The 13,547-nt window shown below is 36.2% G+C and overlaps 1 protein-coding gene across 1 annotated transcript; it reads left to right on the top strand.

Moving 5' to 3' along the window:
* The first annotated feature begins 806 nt into the window (after positions 1-806).
* Positions 807-11,997, top strand: LOC135689515 (succinate dehydrogenase [ubiquinone] flavoprotein subunit, mitochondrial). Its single transcript, XM_065206764.2, has 15 exons — positions 807-964; positions 2,961-3,050; positions 3,396-3,557; positions 3,808-3,863; positions 3,974-4,061; positions 4,451-4,615; positions 5,126-5,274; positions 6,114-6,238; positions 7,251-7,321; positions 7,914-8,011; positions 8,579-8,774; positions 9,405-9,602; positions 9,905-10,240; positions 10,989-11,102; positions 11,611-11,997. The coding sequence occupies exons 1-15, from the start codon at positions 920-922 to the stop codon at positions 11,695-11,697; spliced, it is 1,980 nt and encodes a 659-aa protein (XP_065062836.2). The 5' UTR covers positions 807-919; the 3' UTR covers positions 11,698-11,997.
* Positions 11,998-13,547: the final 1,550 nt, after the last annotated feature.

The following is a 13,547-nucleotide window of genomic DNA, read 5'->3' on the forward strand; positions in this document are numbered from 1 at the left end:
TGTCAATTGGCGAGATTTTGGAGGGGCTCAGTAATCTTTGATTCTACACAAGGTTCAACCTAACAAAAAGGTGCCAAATTCTGCGCAGCATAAAGGATGACATATCTCCTAACGTCACTGAGGAGTCACTTTTTCTAAGGAGCATAAACCATTGCAGCTGTTGAACAAGCTTCAGCATTTGAATTTAAAACGCTTATTTTTCAATGTATTCATTGCATTAACGTTGTTTCTGACTTTGCCCGCTACTGTTGCAACAGCTGAAATATCGTCCAAATTGTCTATAGAAAAACAAACTTTTTAATTACCGGGGGGTCTAAATTATGCAGTTACATAAACTGAATTCTCAAAATGCGTTTCAATTAAAATAGTACGCTTTTCACTATTATATAGCTATTATTTATCATCGACAATATTTAGCTGATGTTACGCATATTTTACTACAGTAATTAACACAAAAATGCCAAAATCAATTGGCGGGGGATCCTAATAAGAGCGAGTTAGGGGTTAGAAAAATTTTCACAAATTAATTAGCGGAGGGACGGCAACTTAGCCTGCGTCACAGACCATCACCACCAAGGAGGAGAGTCATCATAGGCACCTAAGAGTAAAAGGCTTTTCCCATTATTGTTACTATTTTTGACAGGTTTTGATAATGGAGAGGCTGAATTGCCAATTCTTAATTGTATAGTTAAGTTATTATCCATGGTACCCTAAAGTCATGGACCCCCCCCCCCCCCCTCCTCAGCACTGGCTATCCCCCCTCTCCCAACCTCATCCTGTCCAGAATGCAATGCGCGCAGTATTTTTCGGGACATCCTAACTTTGTTGCATTGTGCCCTGTGATCAGTCAGTGCCTGACGAGAACAAGTGGTGAAGTCGTTCTCGTCGCCAGTGTGTGACAAACGGTATTTCCTTAAAGATGTCTTCGTACCTAGCGACAAGAAGAATAAAAAATCTGCTAAATGTAAGTTGAACAGTTAATTTGCTATGTGTTTTCTGGATTGCTTAATTACCTAAATTTGCTAGTCGTTATGCCTTACAATGTAGATGTTATGTAATAATTTATCAGTTTGTCTCTAGAAGGCCAGTTGCATAATGTAATGTACGTAAAAAAATTGCTATAAGGCAAATTGCATGTAATCGAGAATCCTTTTAATGCATTAGCATATTGAAGGCTAGTGCAAGAGCTTCGAAAGAAACTGTTTAAAGTAAAATTTGGAGATAAAATTTCCCCCTAATCATTGACTTAACTTTGGTGGATGGCAGAACATCAGCTCAGGTTATATAATAGTAAATGAAAGGTGTAAAAAGAGAGAAAGGGATTCATAGATTTATTTAATTACACCTATATATACACCACATAGAGACAATAAAATCTTGCTTTGTCTGATTCTTATTAAGCCTGCCCTTTAAAAATTAAACTTGCCCAGATTCATTAGCAGTGAAAAAGTGAACTTTTGGTACGTTGGTGTTTTGGTTGTCACAAAGTGGAATGTGGATATTATTAAAAAATATTTCAATGAATTTTTCTTGAATACACTCCAGTCTGCAGAGTATGGCAGATGCTCGCAGGAGGTCAGAATAGTGATGCACACCAAGATTTGAAATTGTACACCAATTTCACAATAGGGCTATTATGATAAGATAGTAAGAGTAATGGTATAATTAAAACTTTTTATGTAAATTGCTTCTCATTCAGTCTTTACCCCTGTTAAATGCTAAAGTTTTCTTTTAGGCAATATGAGTGTCATAAAGTTTACTTTTAGCTCTGCTTAATGTTGATTGCATAGGATTTGAATAGCAGTCATGCAAAATAAACATTTGTGTTTTCTTTGTGGTAATATGATGAGGTTTTGTTTTTCTAAAGCTCAATGTTCGCCAGTCCTGGTAATATGAATTTTGTTGGTGTGCTGGTAATCACACACCTTGAAAAGTTTAGGCGTGCGATGGTGTGCGATGGCATGCGATTTATAAAATGGAGACCTTATGTTTTTTATGAAGACCTGATAGCATATTAAATGCCATTGTATGTTTTTGAAGGGTGATATCATTTTTGGGGTGTATCACTGTTCGAACCGTTTGAGGTTTTCATACAACCAAATAATTTTGCAGATTGATTTTAGAAAACATTTCTTGAAAACAAAATAATTGAATAAAAAGCATACAAGTTTTTAGGCCCTGTTGCCATTTCTCCATATTTGTGTGAGAACAGATACTATTCAATTTTGAGTTTCATTGATATGCTCAAAAACAAAGTCATTTTGATACTAAACCGGAGTCATTCAAAAACAGTTGAAAGTGGAGTCATTCGACAACGGAATCATTTTAAAACACTTCGTTTTGTTGGGAGCAGTATTTGCAAACAGAGTCATTCCATCTTAGCAAAAAGAGCTCAAACAAAGAAAAAAATGGAGACATATACGGAAACGGAGTAATGGAAACCAGGCCTTAAAGAGTTATAATGCCCTCATTAATGCCTTCAAGATAATGCACACAAAGAAATCAAAAATTACATTAGAGAAAGTAAACAAGAAATCAAAAGAAACAAAAGAGTAAAACGAATGGCAATTCAAAACGTCGAACTGGGCATGCGATTAAAAGCATGCCTCAACAGTTTTTAGCATGTGTGGAGGCATGTGTGTGCGATCACACACCTAATGTTTCTAGGACTGATGTAAGCCCATTGGGATCCTTAGGACTCTTTACATGTACAGAGTGGCTTATTGAATTATTATGGTAAGGAATTTTTCAGGAATATATAAGATTAGGTGCAGTGTGTTAGAAATTATGAACCGCTAATGCAATGGCAAAATATCATGTCTTGTTTGATTGAAATAAAGCTTCATTTAATGGCCACAACTGTAGTTTCATTGTTTGAGTTCTACATAAATGCCTCTGCTTTTTCCTATAATGTCAGAAAATTATAGGCACGATACTTATAAGATGTCTTTTTCTTGTAGCCTACTAGGCTAGCAATACCATCATGCTCAAGAGGATTTCATTTCAAGATTGAAGGGAAAAGAAGCAAGGATGGAACAAGTAGTTCTGAGGTATCCCAATACAGTTACCTGCCAACCATGTTTACAATGATCTCTTTTTACATTTAACTCAATCACAAACTTTATGCTAAAATACTGTCTGTCAATTCAACCTATCCAAAGAAATAAAGTTGATAAAATACCTGCATGCTCTCCCACTCTTGTTTGCAAAATGCTTGTTTGCATAACATTTGTACTTCCACACCTGCTAATTTTACTGTAAAGAGAGTTACCTATGTGGACCTGTGGGTCAAGGTCAGTTAGACTATTCAAGGACCATGATCTGTCTGGTTATGTATACTCCTTTTGTGTCAAATTAGTGGTTGTTAGCAAACATATATTTATGTCTTCTTGCAGATTTCACGGCAATATCCAGTTGTTGACCACACCTATGACTGTGTGGTTGTTGGTGCTGGAGGTGCTGGGTTGAGAGCAGCTTTTGGCCTTGCAAATGCAGGATTTAAAACTGCCTGTGTCACAAAATTGTTTCCAACACGGTCTCATACAGTAGCAGCACAAGTAAGTAGCTTTCTTTAAAGATTCTCTTTAGCCGAAAAGTTCTCTTCATCTTTTAGTTACTTTCAACAATGATTAGGATGAGTTTGATATGCATTTGATTCATGTAATGATAACATTACTTAAAATCTAACTAAAATAAGTTTTAACCACTTGTATCATCTAGAAATTGTTTTCTTGTCTGTTATCATCTATAAATTTTGTTCTAAGCAGCATGGCATTTTTAATCAACACCTCTTTGTGGTTGATTTAGGGTGGCATCAATGCAGCTCTTGGCAACATGGAAGATGATGATTGGAGATGGCACATGTAAGTATTTTGGTAAGATTTATTTCTTATATTTGATTTCTTCAATTTATGTTAAAATTTTGTGTAATAGAAGAGAGCAGATCATTGATCAGTAATCATGATGATTTTAGGTATGATACAGTGAAGGGAAGTGATTGGCTTGGAGACCAAGATGCAATTCATTATATGACAAGGGAAGCACCAAAAGCAGTCATTGAAGTAAGAAACTTTCTCTCTTTGGGGAAATGAAGTTATTCATCAACCTTTGGGAGATTGTGCTGTTCATAACATTATATACAGCAATTGATAATTAAAAGACCTTTTTCTTAGTTTCTTGATGTGTTGGGTAAGCATAATTACAAAAGGGTGCTGGTTTATTCAGTCTACCTTTTGACTGAACTGGCAATAAGTAGTTCATTATTTGGCAATTCAGGATTTCTTCATAAATCATGCCTTGTGGTTTATAAAATAGAAGCATAGTTTTTGTTCTGCTAGTGTCCTATATGATCATTGTGCATTTCAAATCCTGTGGATAATCCACTAAAGATTCAGTGAGCTAGTGAGCTTTGTTCTTTTCAATGTATCCAATGCTGTTTTGTTTTATTCAGTTAGAGCATTATGGAATGCCATTCAGCAGGACTGAAACTGGTGATATCTATCAACGAGCTTTTGGAGGACAGAGCTTGAACTTTGGAAAAGGTGGACAGGCTCACAGATGCTGTGCTGTAGCGGACAGAACTGGGCATTCCCTCCTGCATACTCTTTACGGACAGGTATTGTGCTTAACCTTATTGTAACTAATTATGATGAAAGCACTTGTTAAAAAGATGGTTTTATTATGCTAGCATCTACAATATGCTTGTTAAAATTGTCATTGACTTATCAACAAGAGCATTTCATGATTTCTTTTGACCAACCACGAGCTGCCACACCAGAAAAATTTTGGTATCTTTTAGGCCAGAAGTAGCTGCATGTATCTACTATTTAAGGCTTTGCTGTATAGAACAGTGTGGTACTAAATTGCAAGTCTGAGTTTCATGCTTAATGTGATTTTCATCCAGCTCTACCAATCCACTGGTACGGGGGTGAAAATGGTTTTTAGCAATATGCATACAATCAGAAACATTTTCTAAAGCCTGAGGGTCATAAATGTGTATGATTTGTTTTGAGTCCATACATAAGACATTAAATGCCTTAGGTATATTTTTTTAATTTCTTACCCTATATCTCATGCCTAAAGTAGTTGTTTGTTTTTCTCATTGCATCTTGTGTTTTACTTTTAGTCTTTAAAATATGACTGCAACTATTTTATTGAGTACTTTGCAATGGATCTACTTATGGAAAAAGGGCGTTGTGTAGGAATAATTGCACTGTGTTTGGAAGATGGTTCACTGCACAGAATCAAGGCAAAAAACACAGTCATTGCCACTGGGTGAGTAGACTCCATTGCTGTTATATAAATTCAAGTAAAAGTATGCACCATGTTTATAAATTATGGAGATCCTTAATTTTCTAAAATTGCGTTGTCTTTTCAGTCATAACAGCGCTTTATGTACAGTAGTTTAAAGTAAAACTCAGAACCAACAAAGGCATCTAACTTTTAGCCTAACTTCTACTAAATATCTAATTATCTTCATATTTTATACTTATGTCCGTATTTGAATTATATTATTATTCAGAAGACGGTCGCTGTTTTCAAATATTCAGGAGGAAGATTTTAGGAGGAACACAAGCAAATAGAATTTGTGCAAAGTAATTTCTAAGTCACCTGTAATTGTAAGACGAAAAATTTAGTTTAATCCAAAAGATTTTCACAGAAATTTGACCACTGAAACGAAAGTCGCTTTCAGCAATCTAACAAGCATTGCTGGTTATAGATATAGCTATTTCTAGGTTCAGCTAGCTGGTCTCACTTTATATGGTTATTGTCTAAACTTGTTTGCATCTTGAGCTGTGTACTTCATTCAAATATTTAATTAATTTTTTGAATACGCTTTCAGCTCGAAAGAATGAATTAGCTTTTTCGTTTGAACTGATCAGGGGCTCCTTTTCTTACAGATTTTATTAGATGCCATGTAATTTCCTAAAAATCACGTTGATCTAGATATTTCAATAATCACTATCTATCTTGAATCATTTGGTATGGCAATATTAGAAGATAGCATGGAAGATATCTACAACAGCCATGAAGGCATGGGAAGATAGCTTGGAAAGTATCACTTATCACTGATTGGCAATTTTCAATAAACTCATAATTCCTTTGATTTCTAGCGGTTATGGTCGATCATATTTCTCTTGTACCTCTGCACACACGTGTACTGGTGATGGCACTGCAATGGTTACCCGAGCAGGCCTGCCAAATGAAGATATGGAATTCGTCCAGTTTCATCCCACAGGTACTTGTCTATCGCTTTTATTCAGCAGTAATTCAATGCATGAGATAAGTGGTTTTTTGGACAACTTTAATGCAATCCATTGCAATGTTTTTCAATCCTCTTAGAATAAGTATGAGCATTGTTCAACTGCCAGTAAGTAATTCTGAATTTTGTCAAATGTAAGTAATGCTTTGTCAAATGTAAGTTTTCAACAAATACGCAAATTTGATTGTGCCCTTGCATGAGGTAATTTTCAATCTGATCAACCAAGCCAATATATTGATATTCTTGTAACGTTTGTTCCCATGTCAAGCTGTTCCATATTGGTTTTTTGATTCACTACATATAAAAATGCATAAATTCCTTGTCTATTAGCTGAACCAGTGTCATTATATAAGTAATGTTACCGAAAACATTCATATTTGAACACTCTGGCTCTTTTAATGCAATTGCTTGTTCAGTTCTAGTCATAATACTGACTAAAGACATTGAAACAGCATTGATTCGAACAGAAAGCTGTGTTGCCAGAGAGACTAGAACCTAACTTCCACAGAAAACCTCGTGGAAATTTTAGAATTCGGCCTCAGGATTCAACAGATTTTACTCGAAAAATACATGGTATGCTTCCACTCACTGTGGCCATGGTTCTCAACAACAGCAACAACAACCAAAGGGGCTTTGCTCTTAGCGTCTCAATAGGGGCCCCAATGTAGCTTTAGACTCACAAATACTACAGAAATATAACTTTGGTTCTGCAAAGGCTGCTATGTCTGGCAAGAGACACGGTGGACGGAGCAGCGAGAAAAGAATTGAATAGTTCTTTGTTTGTTTTGGTTAACCTACTAATTGAGAACCCTTTTAAATATCTTTCAAAGAGGGAGTTTTTTAAAGGGATCTGCTTGATTTGCTACTCATCGGAAAGATGGAAGGCCTAATAATATCGTCTAGTACTTCTGCAGAAAGTTTACCTCACAGTATCATTCTCTTTTTGCTCATATAAACCTTAAGCCAATCGTGCTTTTTGTTTTGATAGGTATATACGGAGCTGGCTGCTTAATTACAGAGGGAAGCAGAGGTGAAGGAGGATATCTCATTAACAGTGAGGTAATGTTCGCTACATTAAGTGATATTTCATCATGTCAAAAGCTTCAGTGCTTCTTACTGTATTTGCTTTAGATCTCATTATTGTTTGTCATACATCTTAACTAAAAAGTTTATGAAAGTTTGTTTCAAATGCCATCCTTCCAGACGTTTTTTAAATAAATCCCAGTCAGATATTTTTAGAGATATCCCCGGCAACAAAAATTTCTTTACTAGTCAATTTTTTAAATGACCTTTTCCATGCAAGCATGTTAAGACCCTGACAAGAGAGCAAAGGCCCCAATGCTGTTGCTAGGACAACTCGCAAGACACTTTTCCACCCACATTCAAATTTTTCAATTAACATTAAGAGTTACAATTGCGCCTCAAGAAGAAATGATTACATTGAAACTGAAATATGGCGTTACGTTTTTTGCAACAGTTCTGTTTTTGTCCTGCTCCTTCCTTACTCAGGGGGTATTGGAAAACATATCACGGCCACTGGTCGCATCATGAGTTGTATCATAGTTCCCTTGTCATTGACTGTTTTTTTGCGACCTGTTCCTCTATCCTTGAAGATTTTTATTTGTGCTAATGCAGTTTTCCTTGGCTTCAGGGTGAAAGATTCATGGAACGTTATGCCCCCAACGCAAAGGATTTGGCTTCCAGAGATGTTGTTTCCCGTTCAATGACCATTGAGATTAGGGAAGGAAGGTGAGGATGAATTTAACTAGATGCTTTCTCACTTTTTCTCTGTGGTAACTGGTGTTGTGTTTCAAGGTAGACAGTTTCAAGTTGTCACTACTGGTTTTATAGAATTTCCTCTCAGTAACATTTTATACTGTCTGTTTCTACATATCATGTTGGTTTTAAAGGTGCGCTAATGAACGATGTTCCCTTCTTGTTAAGAAGCTGTATTTGACCACTTGACTAGTTTTTTGCTTTCAAAATTTGGCCATTCAATGACACCAAAGCTAGCATTGTTGGGCTATTATAGAGATTCTGGTTTTATCTTACTCTCTGACCAAGGGCTCTGTGCAGGTTGGCACAAGGCCCGCTGCTTCTCTTTTCACTATAAGCTACCAAGTGTCTAGCAATCTGTTCTCTAAAGCCAAAGTTCAGACTTTTGTCTATCATCGTAATTTACAAAAATTTGGTGCCTTTCTTGTCTCGTTGACTTTTATTAATCACAAGGACGCACCCAAACCTCCTAGATGTATTGTCCTGTACGGCTTATCTCAGAATGCTAAGTTTTTTAACCCAAATATCGTCTTGTCTCAGGGGTTGTGGTCCACACAAAGACCATGTTTATCTCCAGTTGTCACACTTGCCAGCCGAAGTCTTGAGGACCAGACTACCAGGTATCTCAGAGACCGCCATGATATTTGCTGGAGTTGATGTCACAAGAGATCCTATCCCTGTGTTACCCACAGTGCATTATAACATGGGAGGTGTCCCTACAAACTACAAGGGACAGGTAAGCAATAAGGCGTTTGGCGATAGGATTGCTAATTGGCAATATTTTCATATCTTGTAAACATTTTTGCAAGGTATTGGTATTGACATTAGAAAGTATTCGGAAAGCGTTGATATCGTCATATTTTAGAACCTTTCTGAGAGACTACAATCAACTTTGTGTTATAGTTAAGTAGCCTGTTGTGTTTGAAATGTTGAAAGGTCCCGAAAGAGAAAAATAATTTTTTCCCAGTATAGGTTCCTTTTCATCATCAACCTTTTTATCAAAAAGCATTATTGTTATCAAAAGCTTTGTTGTGGTTTATGTTGCACAATACGTATTGGTACACAAAGCCTCATCTTAGGGTCAAGACAGTAAGATAAGGGAAAATCCCAGTTTCAAGTATTTCAATGATAAAAAAAATTTTCATTTTAAACGCAAATCAACCTTCCAGAGATGTAAATTCAAGCCCTTCACTTTAGAACTCTCACTAGAACTTTCTTTGACCCTGAAATATTCAAAATATATGCCAATCCAGTGAAACATAGCTTCCTTTGCCTTCGTTTATGTCACATTGACACTCAAATTTGCAACTGCTATGTTCCCAAAGCACATTTCCGCTGCAGAATCAATGTTTTATGTTCTGATTAGGTCCTGGATCATAATAATGGCGAGGACAAAATAATCGAAGGACTTTACGCAGCCGGAGAAGCAGCTTGTGCGTCAGTTCATGGTGCCAACCGCCTTGGTGCAAATTCCCTTTTAGATCTGGTCATTTTCGGAAGAGCATGCGCCTTAACTATCATTGAAAATAACAAACCAGGAGAGTCAATCCCAGACCTTCCACAGGTAAGTAGTATCAAAAATTACAGATAGATTAGGATTCTGTCCTCTTGAAATTCCGTGAAAATTGAGAATTCTGGGTTTTGTAAACTTTTGGAAGATGACTAAACGGTTTTGATCCTGTTTTTAGCCAAGTCTGTCAAAACTCTTTTACATCCTTGGCCAGCTTAACTGAATTTTACATTCTTTTTTTCAAATGCACCCGTTGCACATAAAGTTTGCACAATTTAGGCGTTTTCGGTATAATGGTGTAAAAGTGCAAGCTTTGGTATACAGGAAATCTGTTAATTTGACTTCTGTTCTTCTAGAATGCTGGAGAAGAATCGGTTGCAAACCTTGACTCTCTTAGGTACGCAAACGGTTCGTTGTCTGTAGCCGAGGTTCGCCTGAATATGCAGCAAGTCATGCAGAACAACGCTGCTGTCTTCAGGGACGGTCCGGTCCTGGAAGAAGGCTGTCGTAAAATCAATGATGTATATGGTCAACTCAAAGACATGAAACTCTTTGACCGCGGCATGGTGTGGAATTCAGACCTGGTTGAAGCTCTTGAGCTGCAAAATCTTATGTTGAACTCATGCCAAACGATGATCTCTGCTGAGGCAAGAAAGGAGAGCCGTGGAGCCCACGCCAGAGAGGATTATAAGGTATTGCACAATTTCTACTTGACATTCAATAAACTCAGCATGTTCATATTGTATATGAATCTGAGTATGGCAGCTATATTTGTACTCTCCCATCTGAACTTGCTTCAGTAAAACATACTCTATATTTTTTGAAACAAAATTTGAATTTACGAGAAGAGTGCTAAAATGCAGGCGTTTTTTCGAGCAATGTGGATTAAAGGCTCTCCAGGAATCCTCAGGTTTTCGTCTACCTTATTCCTTCTAATTATGTTTCCCATAATAAAAACAAGGCCCTCCAGGATTTTGGTATAAAGTAATGTGACATTTTTTTAAATCGCATTTATTTATTAGTGAAATGTTGTTTTACCCAGAGTACTTGGGCATTCTCAAATATATTTTCCTTCACATTTTGAATTTTATTTTATGATTTTGTCATCTTTCTTTTGTGTCACCAGGATTTCTTTTCCGTAACAGCAATAAATTGTCGCTTTGAGTGTATATACGTATAAGGCATCTTTATCTCAAGGACCAGTAACTTTAAGCTTAGGCATAGCTAAGACCAATAATTTATTTATCTGCAGTGCTGAAAGAGGGGCTAAATTTATTTAGTAGGATTTAAGTACGGTCCCCCTAAAAGCCAAGGTAGTAGAATGGCTTTATTTTTTGCTCTAATTATTTTTCAGAAGGTGCTCCAATCGTATCGGCATGTGTCTTTGTCCATTACACCATTTTTTATGTTTGATGAATGATTGTACCTGTAATATTTCAGGAGCGAATTGATGAGTTTGACTACAGCAAGTCAATCGAAGGACAGACAAAGTTGCCTGCTGATCAGCATTGGAGGAAACACACTTTAGCCTACCAAGACCCAGAAACTGGAAAGGTACTTTAGTAATCCCTACAGTAGAATTTATCAAATTTGTTTTTCTATTAATCTGTCCCTGAAATGGAGATCCTAAGGTCAAATCTATGCCTAACCTCTACAATTTGAAATGTAGCATTGGAAAGTTTTTGAATAAGGTGTCATAAAGAAGAGCACTGTTCTTCTTTTAATAGACCTAAGTCGTCGGATATTAAGCTACAGAAGAGTCACAGCAATCAGAGAGTACCAACAAAAAACTAACTATGAAGATTTTTGCTTTGAAGATTTTAAGGGGATTACTGCTATTTCCATTGCCAAGAAACGTTTTCTTTGTAGAAACTGGTACAGAAATAAACCACACCTCTACTTTTGCTCAAAGCTTCATAGTCATGTAGCCTATGTTTGATTCAGATTTGCTAAGCCATACTTCTTAGAAATGAGTAAGACAGAATTTCCCTTTTGTGAGCAAGTACGCAAGTTTGAATTTGTATGCAAATGGGTTTATTTTTAATCTTGAACTTCTTTCCAGGTAACATTGAAATATCGACCAGTTATTGACGAGACTCTAAGCGACAAGGAATGTGCATCTGTACCGCCCGCTGTCAGGTCATACTAATGCCAACAAACCAATTGGATTATTTAAGCTTTTGCCTATTTTGTTTTTGGACAATCTGCTGAGTGCTATCTAGATATTTAAATTTTTTTTCGATGCTTGACATTTTAAAATATTGTACTTCTGAGTGAAAATGCTCTTGCTTTTTAGAATAACCCTTACAACTAAACTTTATTAGCAATGCTTTTGAATTTAGTTATGATAGAGAAGAAATTCATACGTTGATCAATAAACCAGTGTTTATTGTTGTAAATAAACTGCATATCATTCTTTCAAAACACAATTGATAATTTCTCTGCTGTTTTTTCGTGTTTTTCTGTCCGCATTTCTGTTTTGTTTATAACTTCTTCAGTTTTACGTTTAAAGAATGTTTATAATTAGCATTGTATTTGGCTCAAATTGATTTAAATGAAGAACCTTGTTTATCAGCGAATTCACCTGTTTTTTCTTTCTGCCCGAAGAGTCAATTTTAGAACAACACTTTCTTGAAATTCTTGAAAGATCTACAACTTATTACAGTGGAATCCCGAAATAAGGAACTCTGAAGGGAACCTGAAAATAGTTCGTTATTTCGGCAGTTCGTTAAACCGGGATACCAATTTTTCAGGTATTTTAGTAAGCCCCCCTCTCTCTAATAAACCCCCTCTCTTTTAAGCCCCCCCTTAGGACTGAAAAAATAAAAAAGGCCCCCCGGAGGCTTAAAAGAGCTTTTACGGTAGCTGAATTCAAGTTGGGAACATTCACTTACGTACGCAGGAAAGGGGAGAGGGCCAAGGGTCAACTCAAAAAGTACGTAGGCCAAGGGGCGGAGTTCGCCAAGGAAGTATGATTGCCTATACGGGGGAAAGGAGTTTCAAAATATGATATTTTTTGCATACATACGATGTGGACGAGCCCTGTTATTAATGGTTATTGATCGAGAGTGGAAACATTGTTCACGACACTTTATACTTCTTTTACAATTTGATAACAAAAAGTCTGGCTTTGTTCACAGAGATGTAATAAAGCCTTAAAAGCTATTAACTATTGCATACATCTCATCTCTATTGCCAGGACAATAAAATGTGCATGTTTGCCGATGTATGTTTTGCCGATGACAATAATGAATTTCCATGTGAGAACGTGATAAATGAACACGGGGAATAATTAAATAAATAAGTAAATAAATAAATAAACATGAAAAAATTTATGAAAAATTCGTTATATCGAGGGTTTTTATGATCAAGGGACCTAAAATTTGGCCTGTAACGTAATAACGAGAGTTCCTTATATCCGGGGATCGTTATACCATAGTACCGAGAGAATCTGAAGAGAATTTTTCGAAAGTTAAGAAACAACCCTACCCAAATTAAAAAAAAAACTAAGAAACTTTTATAATTTGCAGTTTTAGTTTTTTGAGTTGACACTCGAAACAGCCTTGACATTGAGCATCACTTTATGTTGCAGCACTACACTTGACATGCAGTTTGCATTCATTTTCAGTAAATTGCACACTCAAGAAGCTTCCATTTAATTATTTGTTTTGACTTCAACTTAATACACCATCGTCTATCATTCTTCGAATTAGCACATTACACTAGTTTATCTCTGAATGCGAGTGAACGTTTTACTTTACCTTGGAAGCACGTTTAAAAATTTCATTACCTAAGAAATTTAAGAAACATGAAAGAAACTTTTGATAGCAAAATGGCCAGAAAATTTAAGAAACTACCAGCATCGGAACTTAGTTTCTTTTAGAAAAAATACATGTATATCCGAAGCTCGTTATATCGGGATTTAACTGTATTTAATTTTAACGTTTTTCATTTTTGGTCAGCTTAAAGGCTTTTTACCTTTCTCTTGATAATTGAGAA

This window comes from Rhopilema esculentum, chromosome 5 (genome assembly GCF_057945365.1).
Source record: "Rhopilema esculentum isolate cy_ngs chromosome 5, ASM5794536v1, whole genome shotgun sequence".
Lineage (NCBI taxonomy): Eukaryota > Metazoa > Cnidaria > Scyphozoa > Rhizostomeae > Rhizostomatidae > Rhopilema > Rhopilema esculentum.